This window comes from Engraulis encrasicolus, chromosome 5, assembly GCF_034702125.1.
Source record: "Engraulis encrasicolus isolate BLACKSEA-1 chromosome 5, IST_EnEncr_1.0, whole genome shotgun sequence".
Taxonomy (NCBI): Eukaryota; Metazoa; Chordata; class Actinopteri; order Clupeiformes; family Engraulidae; genus Engraulis; species Engraulis encrasicolus.
Window position 1 is genome coordinate 41,693,839 of NC_085861.1, and position 22,349 is coordinate 41,716,187.

The 22,349-nt window shown below is 42.6% G+C and overlaps 1 protein-coding gene and 1 long non-coding RNA gene across 2 annotated transcripts in view; one reads left to right on the forward strand and one right to left on the reverse strand.

Moving 5' to 3' along the window:
• Positions 1-81: 81 nt before the first annotated feature.
• The window catches only part of col28a1b (collagen, type XXVIII, alpha 1b), a 29,720-nt gene continuing 7,452 nt past the window's right edge, over positions 82-22,349 (reverse strand). Inside the window, exons 7-36 of the mRNA XM_063199423.1 lie at positions 21,805-21,849; positions 21,633-21,659; positions 21,444-21,488; positions 21,269-21,313; positions 18,777-18,830; positions 17,980-18,048; positions 17,809-17,877; positions 17,569-17,637; positions 17,401-17,469; positions 16,894-16,962; positions 16,492-16,560; positions 13,031-13,099; positions 12,637-12,708; positions 12,101-12,169; positions 11,416-11,487; positions 11,030-11,098; positions 10,697-10,765; positions 10,492-10,560; positions 9,575-9,643; positions 9,233-9,301; positions 8,537-8,605; positions 8,219-8,287; positions 7,752-7,832; positions 7,348-7,383; positions 7,085-7,121; positions 6,318-6,697; positions 5,640-5,817; positions 4,733-4,908; positions 2,249-2,600; positions 82-1,940 (exon numbers count right to left, since the gene is read on the reverse strand). Coding sequence (XP_063055493.1) covers positions 1,768-1,940; positions 2,249-2,600; positions 4,733-4,908; positions 5,640-5,817; positions 6,318-6,697; positions 7,085-7,121; positions 7,348-7,383; positions 7,752-7,832; positions 8,219-8,287; positions 8,537-8,605; positions 9,233-9,301; positions 9,575-9,643; positions 10,492-10,560; positions 10,697-10,765; positions 11,030-11,098; positions 11,416-11,487; positions 12,101-12,169; positions 12,637-12,708; positions 13,031-13,099; positions 16,492-16,560; positions 16,894-16,962; positions 17,401-17,469; positions 17,569-17,637; positions 17,809-17,877; positions 17,980-18,048; positions 18,777-18,830; positions 21,269-21,313; positions 21,444-21,488; positions 21,633-21,659; positions 21,805-21,849 — 2,808 coding nt within the window. The 3' untranslated portion in view covers positions 82-1,767. The remainder of the gene's footprint in view (positions 1,941-2,248; positions 2,601-4,732; positions 4,909-5,639; positions 5,818-6,317; positions 6,698-7,084; positions 7,122-7,347; positions 7,384-7,751; positions 7,833-8,218; positions 8,288-8,536; positions 8,606-9,232; positions 9,302-9,574; positions 9,644-10,491; positions 10,561-10,696; positions 10,766-11,029; positions 11,099-11,415; positions 11,488-12,100; positions 12,170-12,636; positions 12,709-13,030; positions 13,100-16,491; positions 16,561-16,893; positions 16,963-17,400; positions 17,470-17,568; positions 17,638-17,808; positions 17,878-17,979; positions 18,049-18,776; positions 18,831-21,268; positions 21,314-21,443; positions 21,489-21,632; positions 21,660-21,804; positions 21,850-22,349) is intronic.
• Positions 14,502-16,101, forward strand: LOC134449470 (uncharacterized). Its single transcript, XR_010034968.1, has 2 exons — positions 14,502-15,522; positions 15,626-16,101. It is a non-coding gene; the product is annotated as an uncharacterized LOC134449470 (long non-coding RNA).

Sequence of the window (22,349 nt, forward strand, 5' to 3'; positions counted from 1 at the left end):
GACATTAAAGCATTGGAGCAGACTATGTTATTGACTTCAAAGAGAAATGGCAATCAAGAAGTCTAGCAATTCCAAAATGAAAAGAACAAACCTTACAGTGACCTTTTTAAGTATTTTTGGTTTTATTATTCCAACTTTTTTGTTTTTGGATGTACAGATTTTACATCCTTAGAGGCGGAAATACAGTACATTCAATGTATAATGGCCATGTTGTTAATGTTGCACTGGTATAGGTGATACCTGGTTATACTATAGCTTGATGTCAAACAGTACGTTTCAACAAAATGTTATGCATACAGAGGAATGTAGTCAATTCAGAACAGTAAACAATGTTCATTTTCTAACTCTTGGAGATGTGGCTTAGCAACAGCAGACACAATAGAGGATCCCATCCCATCCCATCTCACTCCCTCCCCTGGGCTGCTGGTAAGTGACCAGGAAGTGTCTCATTTGGCATCTAAATTAGGGATTCTTAACTATAGAGCTGTGGCCCAAAACTAGGCCACAATCAAAAACCTTCAGGGCCGCAGAAAACTTTCAATTTTGCACCTTCGGGCTAATGGGACTGCATACATGATGAACTAAACAAATGATTACAGTACTTTCATGTAAAAAAATGTGTAATGCAGTCTGTTTTCACAGTATGTTTGTGTTCAACATACCACAGCAATACTGATGTTGTATTTATTTCCATGAGGGTAATATTTAATGGGGCCCATGCCACTCTATACAGAAATAAATTGGCCTGAATGTCAAAACGGTTGAGAATCTCATCACCCCAGACCTCAGCTGTTCCCTGATTGCTGCCTAAAGCGTATTTGTGTGTGTATGTGTATGTGTATGTGTATGTGTATTTAATGGTCCCAAATATATAACAATAGCATAGCTTATTTAAAAACTCAGGACCCAATGTGAATGGCATGTGTGTAAGTACAAATTAATTGGTTTGAAACAGACAAGCAAGGATACATACAGCACTAACACCTGAGCAAAACCTTAATTCTACATACATTATTATACAAATTATATATATAAAGAAGTGATACATACTATGTTGTGTCAAATAAATACAGATTGCATAAGCCTGCTGCAGGAATGAGAGGGATTATGCCAAGAAGCTGGACCCATTTAGTACGAACATAAAAAGCTATGAAATACATTTTCTTTGGTGTAAGAAGGGATGTGTATTACAATACTGAAATGTTGTAGCCTCTTATTAGGAATACAAAGGAATATCTATACCTTATGAACATAATGTGACATAAAACAGTTGTCGTAATACAATGATCAGTGTAAAGTTTTAAATGTTTTGAGGTACAGTACTTAAATTGGCACCTTATGGGCACTTAAAGCTGGTAGGATACAGTATATTCTCAAACCTGTAGTATGTCGCACAATATACGCTTTCCAATACATTTGGTTTTTAGGCATATGTTAAAGCATTGGCACAGGTGCAGGACCGGATTAAGATGGGCTGGGGCCCTAGGCTACAGGTTACTGCAGGCCCCCGCAGAGGGCAAATTTCACGACAAAATCACATAGGCAGCATCATCATTCCAAGATAGGAATTACGAATAGCATATTTGCAGATTAATATTTCAATACTGCATCTTGCCACAATTCTGCAATTATTGACCCTCCCTTTGGCCAACCGGGGCGCCCCATGGAAGGTGGGGGGCCCAAGGCTGTAGTCATATCTACCGGTAGCCTGTGCATTAATCCGGCCCGGCACAGGTGTACTTTGTTGTATTGTTGAATGACAAACTGTTATACTGCCACACAGGCAGCCTTGCAGCTCTTTTCAGAGTCAAACTGGTTCCTGTTGCCCCGGCATCCTCCGAACCAGAAGCGGGCACACGAGTTGGCATTGCGGTCATAGTACCATTTCACTACATAGTCCCGACACGGGCCCGGTTCCAGTGGATCTAGGCATTTCTCATCTAAAGATAGGAAGAAGAAAGAAGGGTCCATTGAGATGCTGAATAAACCTGGAGCCAAATAGTTTACCTGACTTCATTTCAGTCTGGAAAAACAAAACAAGCACCAAAAACTGTATAAAACAACGGTACAAAATACATGAACAAACAAACTTGGATTTAGCATCTGATCTGCTGACCTCTTCATGCAATTATAAGTATGCAACTTTGTTTATTCATATACAAGGTTTTTATTTATCAATACTACCCACAGTATATTGACAATGTAAAGGCATTTTACTAAATTAGGTAATGAGTGAATAGTGGTGTACCTTGTGTAAAGTTGCTTGTTGAGATGGGAGGTGGGGGTGGGGGTGGTGCGTTAGGCACTGCTGGTGGTGGTGGAGGGGGCTGATGGGGGTATGTAGGGATCCTGTGGCCGCCCGTACGGGAGGGCCAGTCCACGTCCTCGGGTGAGGGGCGAGGGGGGGCGTAGGGTGAGGGTCGAGGAGGGGCGTAGGGTGAGGGGTGAGGGGGGGCGTAGGGTGAGGGGTGAGGGGGGTTGTAAGGTGGTGGGCTGTACCCCCCATTATACCACCAGGACTTCCTGCTCTCTACTCCACCAAACTCCAGACTGGACCTGGACCTGGAGGGATCCCCCTGGCCACCACCAGGGGGCCCGGGCTGAAACGCACACGTCAAACACAACCATCAGTAAAGCACACAGTCAAACACAACCATCAGTAAAGCACACAGACACACACGCAACCAGTAAAGCGCACACAGACACACAGAAACCATCACTAAAGCACACAGTCAAACACAACAATCAGTAAAGCACAGTCACACAGAAACCATCAGTGAAGCAGACAGTCACACACGCAATCAGTAAAGCACACAAAAACCATCGGTAGCTCTAGCTGAAAGTCACACAGAAAAAATTATCAGCATTAGCAGTCTTAAACAGTCATATAGATTATAGACACATACATCAGTAGTTCTAGCTGAAGAGCATACAGTCATACAGAAACAATTAGTATCTCTTGCTGGACATTGGTCTTATAACAGCTCATATCTGACATTTTTATCAGGACCATTCTTTAATTTGTAAAGTAATCCTATTGTGATACACATTATTGATACTACTGACATATGGGTTACACAGCGGAAAGAGTGAAAGCGACTGGTAGGGAGAGAGATAAGAAGAGAGCGGATATAGAAAATTAATGAGAGAGAGAGAGAGAGTGTGTGTGTGTGTGTGTGTGTGTGTGTGTGTGTGTGTGTGTGTGTGTGTGTGTGTGTGTGTGTGTGTGTGTGTGTGTGTGTGTGTGTGTGTGTGTTTGATCTCCCTGGGGATATCACATTAACAGTAATCCATTGTTCCTTTACATCTAAACTAATTCATTAATAATAATTAGACCACACTGATCAATCTATTTGGAATCTATCTCATTTATCTCTTGGCTGTAGGGCAGCCAGACTGACAGCTAGATGGGGGTATTGCCCTGTCCTTCTCCATCTAGGCCTGGAGCCAATGATGACTCAGACCCGTGAAACTACTGGGGGATAAAAAAACTGGCATCCCTCTCAGTGAACTAGGAGGTCAGTGTTGCACTTTATAAAATCATCACAGGAGAGATCCCAAGTTGAAAAAGGAGCAAGACATCCATTTACCTAATTATGTATATGTTGACCTTGAGGTTATCTATGGGTTTTTTCCCTGAAAATCTGAAGCACTTTCTCACAGGTTGTCAGTTTCCTGCCTGTCGCATGATTTTTAATATTCAGTAGGTACATTCAAACAAATGGCAGCAGGGTAACATCAGTCTGGTGTGTCCTCCAAAAGGATGTTCTAACACTGCCGTCTGCCGGGTCAGCATGTGGTCCCTAGTGAAGGCAACCCACTTCTACCCAGAATTTCAAGGGGTAATGCATCACTAGCCTGGGAACTCCCATACTGCCTTTAGTTCTACACAATCGTTTCGATCTGAAAGACAGTATGGCGAGGATGACTCATAACGTCCAAGATCATGGTACCTGTGTCATAATGGCCAAGCATTCCGACCTTAACAGTTTCTCTGCCCAATCAGAGAGCAGGGCAGTGTGTCATAATAAGGCCTTATAATAAGGCCAAATAAGGACCTTAAACTTTTTAAGGACCCACAGCCAACTTATCAAGTCTTTTCTTGAAAAAAAAAAAAAAACCTAAAAACTTAGCCGACTTGCACTAACCCAGCTTGGTCTGTGTACTCTGTAGTCTGTGTTTCCCCAAATACAGTAGTACTAATTGATCTTATTTGGAGGTTCTAACACTGGGAAACACGTCCTCTTGCACCGAGCGCAGGGCTTCGGGAGGGACACACATGGAGCAGTGAGGGAGGAAAGGGACACCCGCCTAGCCTGCAAGGACAGCCGAATCAACCCTGGTGATCAGTGGGGTGAGAGATGACGCAGCCAGCTCAGCTGGCCCTCACATCCATACAGTAATACTACTGAGTGTGTCCACATTTGTTAGAAGCTCTGGACAAAACTGTGTGCTGAATGTAATGTAATGTGATGAAAATGCCAATATGCACTACTGTGAGGAGTGTATTTGGTGGTAATGAAATGTTATGAATGAGTCTTTATTGATGATTATTCTAGCAGTACTGTGTGGTGAGTCCTCTTGTGGTCCGCGGTGAAAGTGACCCATTTTTATTATTTAGTGAGCTAACTGAGTCATCATTGCCAATACAACACTATACCGTGTGGTGTGTACAGTATTTGGTGGTAATGAACTGTTGAGTGAGTCTTCATTGATAATATTCTAGCAGTACCGTGTGGTGTGTCCTCCTGTGATCCCCAGTGAAAGTGGGCGTGTCTGTCCTCTCTGGCGGGGGCTCCCTGGTCTCTGCCCAGGGGGTGCCGGGCGGCAGGTGGGAGGAGGGGACGCGGCTGAACAGACCACCGTCATTCGTCTCACAGATGTGCTTGAGCAGCTGTCGCTCCAGAACTAGATGAGTCACAAACACAAGGAACACGGAACAACACAACACTCGTCAACACTCAGTTTAGTTCAGGAACTGGATGTCCTCCATGTAAATACAACAACTGCTGCCCAACAACATTCCTTTGCGTGCTGGAAGAGGGAAGAAATTCCTCTTCGGGGTAAAATTTTAGCCGACACACAAGATTCCCAATTGCCTTCCATGAAACAGAGCGTGCAATGAAGTTCATTTTGCAACAAGCACTGGCCAATATGGAGAGTTGGGGTTGAGAGCACACATAAGACTGTAATACAGCTGCCTTTGTATCTTGCTTGACACAAGCAGGGTTGAGACAATTACAAGTTTTGATGGTAAAGTTATTGTCTAAGACATGACCCGAATTATATGCTTATAAATAATTATAGACCTAATTTTTAAAAAAGTACCAGAAATCACAAGACCAGTGCAAGGTTTCTCTTTCTTTTTGTGCAGGCAAAATTGTTGCCGTTTTTACAAATGATTTCTGCTGCCACTTGGTGTGAAGTTTCATCTAATGACATGATACAGAACATTTTTAGAAAGTTGTGGCAACTTTTACTTTTGAGCTTTTGAGAATTATTTTTGATGTTTTTATGCAACTAGTGGCAAAAAGCATACATTGTCTCATCCTGATTGATATGATCACCACTAGTACCACTACATAATATAATGAGGTGATTCATAAAATATTTCCAGTTCCACAATCTGTTCCTCATACCAGGTAGCGTGTTGAAGTCACTGATGACAAACACGTGCTCATCGTCCGGGTCCGAGCCCATGGTGTTGAGCTCCCTCTTGAAGTCCCCAAAGAAAGGATCGCTCTGGTTCACCACGCCGATGACAAACATCTCGATGTTGGAGGTGTGGGCCTCGCGCACTGCATCCTCCAGCTTCACCTGAGAAAATTGTCCTCAAGTTATATACTGTATATATGTACTGTATGTGTACGTGTATGTATGTATGTATGTATGTATGTATGTATGTATGTATGTATGTATGTATGTATGTATGTATGCAGGTATGTATGTATGTATGTATGTATGTATGTATGTATGTATGTACAGGTATGTACGTTTGTATGTCTGTATCTATGTGTGTATATACATGTATGTACTCTGTCTGCCTATATCTGTGACTGTAGCTGTGGGTCACTGTGGTCTCAAACATGTTTAATTGCCTGATGGTGCTCTATTCTCCACATGCATGGCTCTTAGGTATGTTCAATAATCCTGTGACGTTATACAGTATGTATGTTCTGTCCTTCTTTGAACTTCGAGTCTTGCTCAGAGATGCAAAACGAACATCAGTGAAAGCTGACAATAAAGTTGGTATCATATGGTATCATATTGTATTGTACCTTGCTGGTTGTATCATATCGTATCATATTGTATTGTACCTGGTCCCGCGTGTCCGTCTGGCCGTCTGTGATGACCACGGCCATCTTGCGCACGCCGGGCCTGGCGGCGGCCTGGAACATCTGGTTGGCCTGGTGCAGGGCGCTGCCCGTGTAGGTGCCCTCGCCCAGGTACGTCATGCGGCGCACCGCGTTCTTGACCTCGTCCCGCATGGTCTGATGCGCCAGGCTGTTCACGACCACGGTGATGTGGCTGTAGAGGACCACCCCCACCCGGGTGACATCCATGCTTACCGACACACGGTCGATCAGCCCGTTGACAAAGTCCTTGACCACGTCAAAGTTCTCGGGCCCCACGCTCTCAGAGCTGTCAATCACGAAGACCAGCTCCAGGGGGTTGACGCGGCACACCACCCCACAGCCTGTGGAGAATGAAGACAGAGACGAAGAACACACATGAGGAATTACCATGCTGAGTGGACAATAGTCACTAACTTCATAATGTATTTACAATTCATATCTACAGATAGTAGAAACAATCGATTTCGAAGCAACATTATTTATAATGCAAACCAGAGTATTATGCGAAATCAGTGAGCCTCACTTTGAGACACTTTCAAAAATGTCATTAACAGCAGGAAAGGGAGTGTTATACATTGAAGAGTATACAAATTAATGTTGAATATTGCAGTTCAAGCTCAAAGTAGTGCAGCCTGTGTTGTTACTGAAGTACTTACTGTACTTACTATAGTGAAATCACACCACAACACAGTCAGTGTGTCAGTTAAGAATAAAGAGTCATTACGTACCACATATTGAGCGGACAATTTCAACCACCTCGTCTCTCTATAAAAAGCGGAGAGAAAGATTTTTTGAAGAAATTCTATGGTCATGGTCAAATGTTTTATTTATTTATTTAATTAATTTTTAATTGTTTCCCACAAGGAAATATGAAACATTTACTGATCTTAACAGCATCCATACTGTAACAGTATAGTAAGTTACAAAATGAACAAAAAGTTATTAATAAAAACAAGCAGTGTGAGTTTTTGACAATTTGTGTGTACTTTACCGTCAAGCCAGGCTCCCCCTTCGGTCCAGCTTGACCCTGTAGTTTAACAATGAATAATTGAAGCGCTTTGCTGCAAAATGACATACATCCATCTTGGAATATTTTGAGAAATTGACATTTTTATATTGGACATTCCATTGCATTGCATTACATAATGCATTTATATACTGTAGGTATAAAAAGTATGTTCTCAAAATAGTTGAATGGCAAGAATTCACACATAGTGTAGATGATAAGCGCTCTGAGCAGTCATTTCCAGTCTTAAAATGCAAAAGTCAAAAATGGTGGATACATTGTTTTGTAACAAAACTCTTCAGTTGTTACAGACATATTTTGATTCTGTGTAATCATCTTAACATTCATATCTATAAGTAGAGACAAGGCTGTGATCAGTGAATACATACCAGTGTTCCGGCTGGCCCTGGATCTCCATACTGCCCTTTGTCCCCCCTCCTGCCCTTCTCCCCTGGGAAACCTCGGTCTCCCTATGGGACAACCACACACATCACATCATACGCTATATGCAGTTACTGGGTTTACGCCCCAGGCCCAGACAACCAGACTGTCACAACAAGCTAGCAGACAGAGTTTACATAGTCTGGCAAATCTCCTATGGCCCAAAAGACAGTTCTCAGGGGCTGGATTAACTTGTAGATATCTAATGCCTTTGATACTGCGGAACAGAGCCGCATCCAATCAGATGACAGATTCTGATGATGTATGAATTCATTTTCTTTTTCGGTGGTGCCATTTTTCAGAACAGAAAGGACTGAGAATACAAATAAACTGAGTCACCTGCAGTGCTAACAAGGCAGTGTCATCACTTGCTAACATACTGTACTCAGATGAGTGTTGTCAGCTATGTTTTTACCTTGGCACCTGCAAATCCCTCCCCTGGAGGTCCCCTGGGACCTGGCAGCCCTTGGTAGCCATTATCCCCCTGCAGTCACAACCACACATAACAAATGACTGATTCAACAGTGACACAAATATCGTAAGACAAAATACAGCGTTTTTTGTGTGTGGTGTCGAGCAATCTATGACAGTGTCCCATTGAAAACAATTTCACAAATACACGCAACGACATTCACAAACGCACACCAAATGTTGAGACTTTCTGCACTGGGAGGATCTATGTCCAGCAAAATCAACAGAAAACGGTAATATACTGTAAAAACAGGCACTTGACCTTTGGCCCCTGGATGCCTTCCCCTGGAGGCCCCTGTGGCCCTGGTGGCCCCACAGCACCTATAGACCCCTGGCAGATGAAAACACCACAGAGAGATTTCACACATCAACTTCATCATACTCGGACACAAGCATTTTATTTGTCACATGCATGGAATTGATTAGAAACTGTGAAAGTATAATATGCAGTGAAATTTTGAGTTATCCGCCTGTACTGTACATACATAGTGTGTATGTGATGATCATCATCCAACATCTCTCAAAAGCCCCAATACATTTTACATTAAGAATTTCTTGTCTGCAGGGTATGTGACAAATTGTAGCCTTTTACTGCAAATGGGTCCGTCTGTCGATCCTATTCACCCTTTGACAAAAAACACTCAACTACATCATAACAACAGTGCTATGACAATGCTGAGAGCCTGGCGTAACCGATAAAGACAGACATCATTATCATTTTGGTGACAATAAGGTTATAACAGAGGCTCTGTGCAACGGGATTAAACAATTATGGGCCTCAATTTTGTTATCAGTAAAAAGAGATTCAGTGTTATAGTATAGCAGTATCTAATACATCGTCTAAGACTGCATGGATATTCTGGTCTGGAGGCTGAATATAGTTAGTGAGGCTATTAAACTATGCATTCATTAGCTGTCAAGGATATGCAAATGAGATGCTAATGATGTATCCACTCACCTTCGGGCCCATCTGCCCAAGGCCCGTTGCCCCCGGAAACCCAGGCAGACCTGTGGCGCCCCTGTCTCCCTACAGGGATTCAAAACGAACAAGAAAAAAGTTTGGAAATATTCTACATCCATAGCAAAAGTGTTAGTTTGAAAACTAGATACACTTTCCTCTGCTGTGTCCTATTAAAAATTAAAACTCCTAAATTATTCTAGGAAAGGCACATCTTCAGAGCCACTGATTAAAATCGAAGTGCTGGCCTGAGGGTAAAAACCTAAGTGCGGGTGCATATATTATATTATTATATATATTATATTACTGTACTTGTGAGCAGTAGCGCTACAGTAAACTTGCCTTTGGTCCTGGTAAACCCCGCCCCTCGGGACCAGGCTCCCCTAGTGGTCCTTTCTCCCCTGGAGCCCCCTGGGAGAAAGAGAATTGCAATCAGTAGTAGTAGTAGTAGTAGTAATGGCGGTGGTGGTGGTAGTGACGTAGGCATAGTAGTAGAAGTAGTAGTGGTAATAGTAGTAATATTATAGTAGTAGTAGTTGTAGGCCTAATAATAATATACTAGTAGTAGCAGTAGCAGTAGTAATATTATACTACTAGGCCTACTAGTAGTAGTAGTAGTTTTAGTGGTAACAATAGTAGAATACATGTAAGTACTGAAGTAAGTGGAGCGTTAGTGGCAGCAGTAGTAGTAACAGTATTAGTACAGTATACATGTAAGTAATGAAGTAAGTGGTACATTAGTGGTAGTAGTAGTAGTAGTAGTAGTAGTAGTAGTAGTAGTAGTAGTAGTAGTACAGGTAGTAGTAGTAGTAGTAGAGGTAGTAAAAGTAGTAGTAGTAGCAGTAGTAATATAGCAATAGGTGGAGCATGGTGAAGATAGAAGCAACAGTGGTGGTCATGGTGTCCATTTATAACAGGGGTGCTCAACTGGCGGACCCAGGTCCGGATGCGGACCCAAACGCAATGTCATCCGGACCAAGACAAAATCCATCTGTATTTAATATGTATAAATTATACATGATATTTCGCTGCCATGCGATCTATAGGTGTATTTCTGCGAAGCCAGTCTTATGACAAATAAAAGTATCATCACTATGACAACTCAGTGAGTGAGCAAGAGGCCAGTGCGGCCAGCAAGTGAGGCTATTTTTTGCATCGGTCCGTAGCGACTTTTTTGGACCCTGGAAACATACGAAATTTGGCGAGTGGACCTTTTCAGTTTCTAGTTGAGCCCCCCTGATTTATAAGATATTCAATACCTGTGGACCAGGATATCCTGTTCCTTTGTCACCTGGTCGACCAGTGGGGCCCGGTACTCCTCTCTCACCCTGTAAGACAAAGGGCACATTGAGAACTGTGTTCTCTAATCTGGGATGTTCCCATTGAAAAGAATAGATACAGTAGCTGGAATGGAATGAACAGTTACACCTCCAGATTGGGGCTGTTTTTTTCCCCATGGCTTACCTTCGGACCTGCGATGCCAACTCCTGGTTCCCCCACATGTCCTGGTGGGCCAGGTGACCCCAGATCCCCCTAGAATCACAGTCAAGACATAACCTCTCAGTTTCAAAGCTACTTGTACATGTACATGTATAGTACATGTTAGTATGTGAGAAGTACATTTCTTCATTTTTTGTCTAGTGTTCTGGTTTATAGTTTGCAAGAGGTCACCTGCACTACAGACACACTATCACTGTTAGAACATTCTGAACTCTCTTCTAAATTCAAACCTTACCCTTCCTGACAAGCCTACATTGAAGCAAATGAACCGGATGTAGATGAACTGCCAGTGCATACCTTAGGTCCTTGTATTCCCCTGCCTGGAGGTCCACTGCTACCAGTTGGCCCAGGAGGCCCCTGGTTTCCCTAGTATAGATACAGCATGATCACGTCATTAGTGCAGCAGTCAGTTGCACAACTGTAGTAGAGTTCTAGAGTAGAGATCCTTTATTCATCCCGAAGGAAAAGAAGAAGTTGAGTATACAGGCATTTTGCTTGTTTCATGCAAATAATGATTTTACGTTATAAGTCAGTATACGTATCACTGTCTTCATGTTAAGGCTGTGACTTTTAATTTGACTGAATGGAGACACTTTGTTTTGTCAGCGGAAATAGCTGTGTCTGACAACAATGACTATGATGTGTTGATGTGAAAGTGGTTGATCAGATGAAGAGGCCCTCACCTTTGGCCCTGCAGTACCAGGAGGACCTCCCACTCCAGATTGGCCACGCCCACCACGCTCTCCTTTGTCACCCTGGAAAGACATGACAAGCAATTAAGGGACGCATGTTTGGTGATGATTGCCACAAATACACAAAATGTAAAACCATGTGGTGGAGGTAGATTTTAAACATAAGTAGGTAGATATCAATTTAATTAAAACCAGCAGCACAAATCTATGTTCTACCTTTTATTATTTGAATATGGAGTAATGCAAAGTCAGAAAGTCTGGAGCTCGCACTCAAAAAAGACTTGAAAAGAGATGCCCAAATAAAGTGGGTTTTTAATGATCTCACAATATGCCGTGCTATATTTACAAAAGTGCAAACGTTTCGGGTGATCCCATCCTCAGTTTTTTTTTTTTTTTGCACTGAGGATGGGATCACCCGAAACGTTTGCACTTTTGTAAAAATAGCACGGCATATTGTGAGATCATTAAAAACCCACTTTATTTGGGCATCTCTTTTCAAGTCTTTTTTGAGTGCGAGCTCCTAATTTTGATAATGAACATCTAAAATGTTTCACACGGCGCCATTAACAAAAAAGGTAACAGAAAACGTTTTACGCTCTACGTTACATGAACCTTACATTTTTTATAAGCAAAAGGCATACATGAATGATTGTAATTAGACTGACATGCTGTGTACCTTGACGCCAGGTGCACCCCGTCCAGGTGGTCCATCTTGTCCTCTCGCACCAGGTAAGCCTACTTCACCCTGATGGCAATATGACAACAACCTTCATGAGTATCATCCATTAGGTAAGCCTACCTCACCCTGATGGCAATATGACAACAACCTTCATCAGTATCAACCATTACACTGTAGGTAAGCCTACTTCACCCTGATGGTAAAATGATAACAACTTAAATCAGTATCATCCATATTATCAATATCGGTATTAGCCGTAAAACCTGACACATTCAACATAAAGTATATGTATGTTACAAAGCAATAGGAAATACTCAGAGAAAAGGGTTGATGATGTGACAAATCACTGAGGTCAATACACAGTGGCTTTGTAGGTTGCTGTCCGAGCATACCCAGCACTACCTTTATGATGGTCACACACACCATCACAGCCACATTTATAATCCATTAATAATTATCTGCACGGTAATTGGTGTGTGAAAACAGGTCACTTTATCCTGCCCAACCTTCCCAGAGTAAGATGCCTACAGTACCTTTGCTCCTGGCGCTCCGTCATCTCCAGCTATACCAGGGGCCCCAGTCAACCCTGGCAGGCCGGCCTCCCCCTGCACAACAGCCAGAAACACACACAGTCATACACCCATCACAATACATCGTACAATACATCACACATGAAAAGAATGGCATTTGCTGTGACACAGAATATGGATGTCAGTTTACATAGATGATGTTGACACTATCTCTGTCTGTCTGTCTCTCTCTCTCTCACACACACACACACACACACACACACACACACACACACACACACACACACACACACACACACACACACACACACACACACACACACACACACACTTCCAAACAAATTAAATGGAAATGCTTGACCACTCAAACATAATTTGATAGCAAACCAAAACCTACTTTAGGTCCTGGGTGACCCACGCTTCGCTCTCCAGGTAGTCCTGGCTCACCAGGGAGGCCTTGGTTTCCCTGGCAACAGAAAGCAAAACACAGCATACTGATTTGAAAGTTGACGTCTGTCTGACACTGCAAACATTATTCACTGCCTAGCCAAAAAACGTCCCCATTAAAGGACCAGTTCAGTCAATTTCGATATGCTGTTGTATTGCTCACGCTACCCTTGACTTGTCAGTACCCGGTGATGCCACATTTTTCGGCTCAGCCCTTTCCGAGATATGAGCTATTCTAATGGGGGCAGCGTTTGTTTACATTTTTAAAAAATGTAACATAGGTCTACTCCAAATATTTTCCCAATAGGGACCGCTGTTTGCTAGTTGTCTGCTGATGTTGTATAACCTTTTGGATGCTTTTGGGAATAAATAAAAATGTTTTTTTTAAATGTAAAGAAAGCGCTGGCCCCATTACAATGACCAGGATCTCGGAAAAGGCTGAAGAAAAGAAAAAAAATCTCAGGTACTGACAAGTCCAGGGTAGTGTGAGCATTACAACTGCATGTTGAAATTGACTGAACTGGTCCTTTAAGAAAAGGGCCACACACATCAATACGTTGTTGGAGCACCTTTAGCATTGACTGTGCCACATTTGGTTGTTTTGTACATGTTGTAGGCCTATTGTTTCAATTCACTTCTGCTATTTCTGGATTTCTTTCTTTCCAGTGTTACATTAAGCTTTTACCAAGTTGTTGTACTGGTGATGGTAGAGCTTGCATGCTGCCTTCTGCAGCACATCCCAAAGCTCATTGTGGTTGAGGTCTTGACTCTGTGATGGCCAGTCCAGTCCCTATATAAAAAGTATATATTTTGCTTCCTCAACCCCTCTGGTGCAATGACTTGCTTTCGATTTATTAAACAACTATGTCAAAAGACACATCCTATGGTTATGTAAACAATGTTAAGTCTGTGTGAGAAGAGTCAAATCATGTGCATTAGCAAAAATTGAAATGCTACAGGTCTAGGGTCAGCTATGTGTTAAAATAATAAGCACACAGCCTACATCCAGGCGTTGAAGAAGTTAATTAAAACAATGCAACACCAATAGTGCTCCGTAAACAAACTAAAGGCACCCCAACAACATATTACTGTGTGTGTTATCTTTTTATTGATGGGGACTTTTTTGGTCAGCAGTGTGTTAGACAAGTCATTGGTGGAAGTAGTAAACATAATAGCCTACAATGCACATTGCAGTAGGCGATGAAGGGAGGATCATTTTTAGTGAAAGATGACATTGCATGTTATATTTACAGTTTGTAGGGTTGATCAGACTTTATAGGTCTCCAGGGGGGAATAATAAGGACCAAAATAGCACAAACAAACAAACAAATAAATAAATAGCCTAAATAAATAAATAAATAAATAGGCCTAAATAGGCCTAAGCCTACTTAAAATAATTAATAAATACCGGTAAGCTACATAGAAAAAAACCCCCAAGGGATTCAAGAACAACGCCATGGGTGTTTCTTGTTGAGAAAATTGCCGTAGCCGTAGCGAAATAGAAAATCACAGTGCCCCATTTTTTGCAACACTGTGACCATCACAAGTCCAGCAATGGCAGCTAGGTCATAGGCTAATCTACCGCATTGTTGGTTGGTTAGCCGCTACGCACATGTGCAGAAATTAGGCCTATTAGGAACTCTGAACTCATAAAACGTGACATGTGATCGTTTTTCGTTTTTGCCTTGTAATTACCAAGCTCCATTTCTTTTCCCCCCTTTTTTAATACTAAGAGAATACATTCTCTGAACGACGAGATGTCTCGTCGACGAAATGTCGGCCATGCTAGTCTTGACACTGCTGCTAATATCGTGTAGAATTTTAAGAGTATTTATTTTAAGCCTGACCGAGTTATAGCCTTATCTAATCTATCTAAATGAGTCTAACATTCGAAGCGCCGTGCTTTTCTGCTTGCAACAAGCCGTAGCTTGCAACGTTGTACAGAGATGCAATGTTACAATGTGTAGGAATATGCCGTTGAGCTACAATCAGCTACAATGTAATTTTGCATGTGGCTCAGGAAGGATGAGAGACGCAAACGCGAAGTACGGAAGCCCGAGTCATGTGTAGGCTCGAGTATTTATTCATTTATTAATCCCGAGGGAAATTAATTTGTCCCAAATAAAAATCAGACCCGGAAATTGTTGCATAATAATAAGAAAATTCTATAGTTGTGGTCTGGTGTTGTCAAAGACAACGACATTCCAAATTCGGATTTAAAAATAAACATTCAATTAATTTGCGATTGACTCGGCACACGGAAAACTTTCTCCTGCTGATTTTGACTCTATTTTTCATCTCTGGTTTACTCGACTATTATTGGAAACCTTCCACGGTTGCTCTGAAGTACTATAGCCTACCTTCAAAATATTTGCAGACAATTTTCATATTTTTCTCGAATCTAGACCAAAGACCTATCTGCTTCTGTGAGAACTCTTACAGGTGGGTCTACCTTGGCTTTTTTAATTTAAATTTCATGACAAAAGCTCATATTTATGTTCTTGGAGGAATCGTTGAAATGACTAAAATGGAAACCTGTTTACAGTATGGCATATGAGCTTTGGGGTCCACTCTCTGACTTTGAGAACTGTCTGGGCCTATGTGGACTCTGGGGAAGCCAACCTGTAATTGATCCAGTGAAGACCACCCTGGACTTTGGTTTTGAGCTCTGCCCCGACACCCCTGCCAAAGAGAATGACTCTGGCGATGCGAAGGAGATTGTCTTTGATGGCACTGTGACTCGCCCTGCATCAGCACCAGTGGCCATCCAAGAGGAAGTCAACTTGTCAATTGACCTAACCTGCTTTGTCAACTGGGCCTGCAGTCTCTCAGACGACCACTTCACCAACCTGTGCTTGTGGGCAGCAGCTCATCAGGGAAGCCAAGAAATCCTGGACTACATTCTCTAATCATGAACTACAACAGAGAACATTATTTTTACACATGAAATCAAAAAAAAAAATATATATATATATATATTTTTACCTGTGGTGGGTTAATAAAATTGATCCATTCAACTTACTACTGTCTGAAGCGGCAATTTTTAAAAATGATGCATGTTGATTTTATTAACATTCATGAACAGACATTCATGTCTGATATCACATTGGCTTGATAGTCTAGACCAGTGTTTCCCAACCAGGGGTACGTGTACCACTAGGGGTACGCGAGCACACTGCAGGGGGTACTTGGGAAAATGAAAAAATGTATGGAGCATAGTCACATTGGGATATAGAGCATGAGTGAGGGGGTACTCATGGTATGACAAAAAGGCTTAGGGGGTACGCAAGACAAAAAAGGTTGGGAAACACTGGTCTAGACTCTAGATATCAACTCAGGATATCACTGCAAAATCAATAAAACGTCCTTGTAAAAGAGCAGGATGTTTAGTTACAGGTACAATGGTCTTACCTTTGGTCCCATTATCCCAAGCCCTGGTGGGCCCCTTGGCCCAGGTGGACCTAGAACACCCTGGGTTCCCTGGTTGGGCAAAGAGAATAATATAACAACAACAACCATTATCGCTATCATTATGAAAGACATAGTCACCATCATTATCAAAGTCGCACATGAAGCACTCAAAGTTGTTTGACAGTATAACATGAGAGAAGATACATACTCTGGGCATACAGATAACACCATGGGCTCCATTACTGTACTGTTTATTACACAATAGCCACAAGACTAACAGAGATAATAACATCATGTAAATCATATAGGCATGGCACATTAAAGAAGAGTGAGAATATAACAAAACATGAAACACATTCTGTGAACTTGTGCTAGTTAGTCTTGATGTCTATTCAGTCCAACCTTCTCTCCCTGTATTCCCATTCCTGGGGCGCCAACGGGGCCTTGGATACCTGGTGGTCCTGGAGTGCCCTGCAATGGGCACAAAGGTGCAGCTTGATAAAGGATAACACAGGGTACTGTTTGGGGGCTCGCAGATCATTGCAGGCCCCCTGAGGTCAATGCAGCTTAAACTATTTGCAATGCAGTATTTAACACAAATTATGAACTACTGCATGCCATTACAACTTATAACACGAGCCCTTCTACAGGTCAGGGGTGCATTTTTTGAAAGCGTAGTTCGTTTTTAGTAGTTAGAAATTTGGTAATTGCCAATGGGAAATTGCATTGCAACCAACACAGTAGCTAACGTACTACAACTACGTGAGAAATGCACCCTAGATTAAGTTTCTGTAGGGCCTAACTTGTGATTAGACAATTGATATTACATCTCCCATATGCTAACACAGTCTGAGTAGCACAGCTGGACTAAGATACTACAGTAGTGCATCAACTCAATTAGTGTTCTACCTTTTCACCTCTGCTCCCAGTCCCTGGGGGGCCGCGCCCTCCCTTGATTCCCTCGAAGCCTCTTTCACCCTAAAGCATTGAGAGAAAACAGCAGCAGATATGCATTAAGAAGTTTGATAAATACCTGGGTGTTATTTTGAATGCTGGTTTGGCCCTTTGCATTCTCACCTTTTGTCCAGGTAACCCCTCCCCTGGAGCACCTTGGTGTCCCTGAGGCCCAGGTATCCCTGGAGGGCCCTGCAAACACACACCACCTTAACTCAGAATTACATGTTTATGTACTAATAATAACGATACCTATGAATGATTTAACTACTGCCCAGAAACTTGAACAAGTAAAACTGGAAAAGACAAAAATTGACAGAAATCCTACTCATGTTGGTAAAAAAATATATACGTATATCTTACTGGTAGGCCAGGCTGTCCAACCCCTACAATCCCAGCAGGTCCTGGCCTTCCCTGGCCACCTTTGTCCCCCTGAGAAACAAAACATAGGAGGACATAATAACACAGGGTAATGTTATGTAATGCAATGTAATGTCATGTAATATGTAATATCAAAAACAGCTGTCATCTGACCTTTTGACCTGGGAATCCAATGCCGATGTCCCCAGTCAACCCAGGAGGCCCGGAAGGTCCTCTATCTCCCTTTGATGCCACAAAGAGGACATGGTCAATCTCATCTCCATACTCAGTTGCATCAAGTGCATCATTTTCAATTCCATCAATCCACATTTAACACATGCATGAATCATTTGAATTTGTCATGTATAACATATATAACATCCTAATATCGCCCAGAGCAATGGATTTATATATGGACTTATTATAATTACTGAGTATGACTCTGATATGGTGATAACAACATGGCCTTGAATAGATGCGCGTGTCTGTGGCTGTGGGGGTTCTGGGTGTTACTCTGCAGAAATATAGAAATCTGTCCCCCTCGTTCTCAATGTCTTTTTCTACTGTGCTAGATCATTCATCATGAGCTATAAAGCCGTCTGGGGATCAAAGACGTCCTTGTTGACCCATCCAAACTCCCACACTATAATACGACATTCAAATCCGAATGGCTTTATTTTGGAAAGGTCAGCTGATGTACATTGTGGGGGTATGTCTAGGAGAAAGTGGAAGAACAAGGATGGCATGCAGATGCAATGCCAGAGTGTGTGCTTATGTGTGTGTGTGTGCGTGTGTGTGCACACCCCCCCGTAGGCATGTCTGTGTGTGTGCGTGCGTGTGTACATGCGTGTGTGTGTGTGTGTGTGTGTGTGTGTGTGTGTGTGTGTGTGTGTGTGTGTGTGTGTGTGTGTGTGTGTGTGTGTGTGTGTGTGTGTGTGTGTGTGTGTGCGTGGGCAGTCTGGCAGTCTTACTTTGGATCCAGGAAGTCCCTCTGGTCCCTGGTCCCCTTGAGGGCCTACATGACCCTAACATAGCCAGCACAAAAGAAAACAGGAATGCTTAAACATGGCACAGGCGGCTTTCCACATTCTGAGAAAAATAGACTTACTTGGTTCACAAAAGAGACGACGTACAATGCAAAGTGTGACGTGTATATGATGGTACTGTGTGTGATGCGACGTACAATGCAAAGTGTGACATGTTGCTACATGATGCTACTGTGTGTGATGCTATCCAACATTCATGCTCTTTTATATTGTTTGATGTGATGTGATAAGCATGAGGTGATGCATGTGTTGTAAAAAAGTATAGTGAGGCGTAATGAACTGGAAACACATTAAGAGCTTCTACACAATACAGTGTCAACATTTCTACTGCATTGTGGTGGTGAAGTGGGGGCCCAGACCGTTTTTTTTTTCTTGTAAGCAACGGCGCCCGGCCCTTCGCACATCGAACCCAAGACAAACCGCCCTCATTGGAGACTGGCCAACGCAGTTTCAAACTTCTGTGCACACTCTGTTACATAGAATTTTTACAATAAAGTACACTTGACTCGACTTGACCACTAACCCTACCCTATCTGCAACTCTTTTCCCATCATGATCTTCAGTGTCCTACCCACAATTTAAAAAAAAATCTACAGCACTCTGTGTGTGTCTGAATAGAGTATACTGGCATGGTTTCTGCGCATAGAGAACTCTGTCACAATACACAGCACAGCAAACAGCAAACAGCACTCTTGTGTGTCTGGAGAGACTAGAGTATCCAATTTGTACTGTGATCTGCAGCCAACGCATCCTCTTTGGAGTACTTTCCTTCTTTTGTCTCACAGCGTCTGCTGCTCAAGGTCTTTTACTCTCTCTCTCCCTGGTGGAGCCAAAGGCCTAACAATCCCCATTGTCACGGCCCCTCCCTATCATCCAAACACTTCGCAACATGCTCTTCATCTTCCACTAGAGTAGTCAATAAAAAACAAAACAGAGCGCTGCTGCTGAGCCGTGCAGCCTCTTGTTGCAGCAGTGAGAGCGCTTGGCTGGGTGCACTGTACATTTTTTGCAATGTGTTAATTTAGCATTTAGAGAGTTGATTTGACACTCAAAGTGTTGGCCCTACTCTATTAGTGTTAGATTAACATTACATCAGTTTTACTATCTGTTTACTATCAGCAATAACAAGCGATGGGAGCAGCGGTAGTAGTGGAGTCATTCCAGGGCTGCAGTGCACTGGGCTAAAAAACTGGACTGGGCATTTTCAGCCGAGAGCATTCCACCAGACATTAAGAGACACACTGAAGCATAGTGGCAACATTTACATAATCCAACATGAGCTGTTTTGACTGCAACAGCCAAAATGCTTCATTTGGATCGAACTATGTTGGAGAGGCCTCCGTTGTGGCATGGGGAGAGGACTGATACAATTGAGGGGAACACCAGGGCAAAGTCATCAACAGTCCACCAGGTGAATGCCCTGTATGACCTAATGGCCAATCCAACAATGAGTCATTCGAATAGGGGTGCCTCCACCATGCGGTCAATAGCCAATCACGGGCAAGACACCCCCGTTGTCACCATGCCAATGCTGCAGGGGCAAAGCTGAGCGGCCGGCCCGGGAGCGACTCAGGACTCAGTCCCGAGTTAATCCCGTGGCACAAAGTCGACTCCCGAAAAAGAATAATATCCTGCAAGGCTGGGTCCCGTTCTTTTTAGATGCGTGTTAGCCTCTAGGATTAGGTGTAATCCCCTAATTCACATTCCATAAGTGCAGGGATGGGGAAAAAGACACAGCTCCCGATATATATTTTTTTCGTTCTTTTTTTGGGGTGTGTGAGGTGGCCATGTTTTTGTTGTCATTCCAGTCCAATTGTCACGGTGAGCATCTGTGTGTATCTCTGGAAAATCACAGTTCTGTTTCCATCATTCATTGTGTTACTGCCTATTATCAATTAAATACACATAAAATAAGACAAACCAAGAAAAAAAAGTCAAAATGAAATTACCCAATCAAGCATATATTACTTCTTAACCCCTTAAGGCGCGGCTTTATAAATTCATTGTTACCTGTATGGTAATGATCAAGTCGTGGTGCATTACTAAAGGGCCTGTGTTGTGTCATAGTATTGTAGTGTTATGGTAGTTACATTTCAATGTCTATTACAGCGTGCCACAGGAGGTACGCCGCGCATTAAGGGGCTACCCCACACAAAAAAGTGGATTATCACTTTGGCACAATTACTACTTGTGAGGCATGCACTGTATGTACACAGAAAAAGTGCAGGGTTAATTCAAAACTCTGAGACCAAATACACTCTAGAAGATGTAAAATCGACTCTGTGTGCCGAATTAGCACCGCATCTGTTTGTCGCCTAGTCAAAAAAAATATAAACTTTTGTATGTGTATATAAACCCGTGTTTAACCATTCGAACTGTAGCCTAGTACCTCCGCGGGCCGCATAACATTACTGTACCTGGTCGCCTTTCCGTCCGCTGGGCCCGTGTGGCCCTCTGAGTCCCTGGTGGGAAAAGACAGACGCGATCCAATTAGCCTTTGCACTGCTGGTCAATGGCCACATCACAGGGCACAGTGTATACAGCGTACTGTATGGAGAGGTTTTGTGTGTGTTGAAGTTGAAGAGGACTTACAATGTCTCCCTTTACACCGGGGGGGCCACAGTCCCCTCGCTCACCCTGTAACACAGCATAAAAGAAGTGATATCTCACTCACAGCTGTCAATACGTTATTACGTTATGCATTGCTATTACTATTTATCAGGTAGTGGTCAAGGGCTGCAATTTGGGCATTTGGTACTGGTAATCGTAAGACAGTTTTACCTTGTCACCTTTGAAACCTGGTCTTCCCTGTTCAGACAGAAATACATCAAGGCACAATTTAGAAGGGAAAATATGCATAGATTATGAAACAGTTTCGCAAAAAAAAAAACCTATCACTGTGTGTCAATGAAATTTGTGGGGTGTGGAGCAGTGAAAGTAAAAAAGTCTGTACCTCAATGCCATCAATGCCAGATCTGCCATCCTCTCCTGGTTCTCCCTAGTGCAGGAACATAGGAATAGGAATAAGGGCACATCAGGACCAGAGGAGTAAGGGGTCATCAGGACCAGAGGAGTAAGGAGTCATCAGGACCAGAGGAGTAAGGGGTCATCAGGACCAGAGGAGTAAGGAGTCATCAGGAGAGTTAAAACATCATGATGCTAATGAGATGGCATACAGAGACACTCATTGAGACAATCACGACTTCACAAGTAACCAATCTAGTCAACCAAGTATTTTTGTCCCTATTTGTAGATCATCCAACCAACCAAATTATTAGAGTAGTTTATAAATGCACCAGAGAAGAGCATTAGAGTGCAGTAGAACAGACTGTAGCAGACTGTAGACATACATAAATAATACAGGAGCACAAAACAAGACCAACTTTAGGTCATGATAACAAAATGATGCTATGACATTACAGATTAATTGTATCCATGTATCTATCCATGAAGCTATCAATTCATCCATCGATTCATCAATAGATCATTCAATCAATC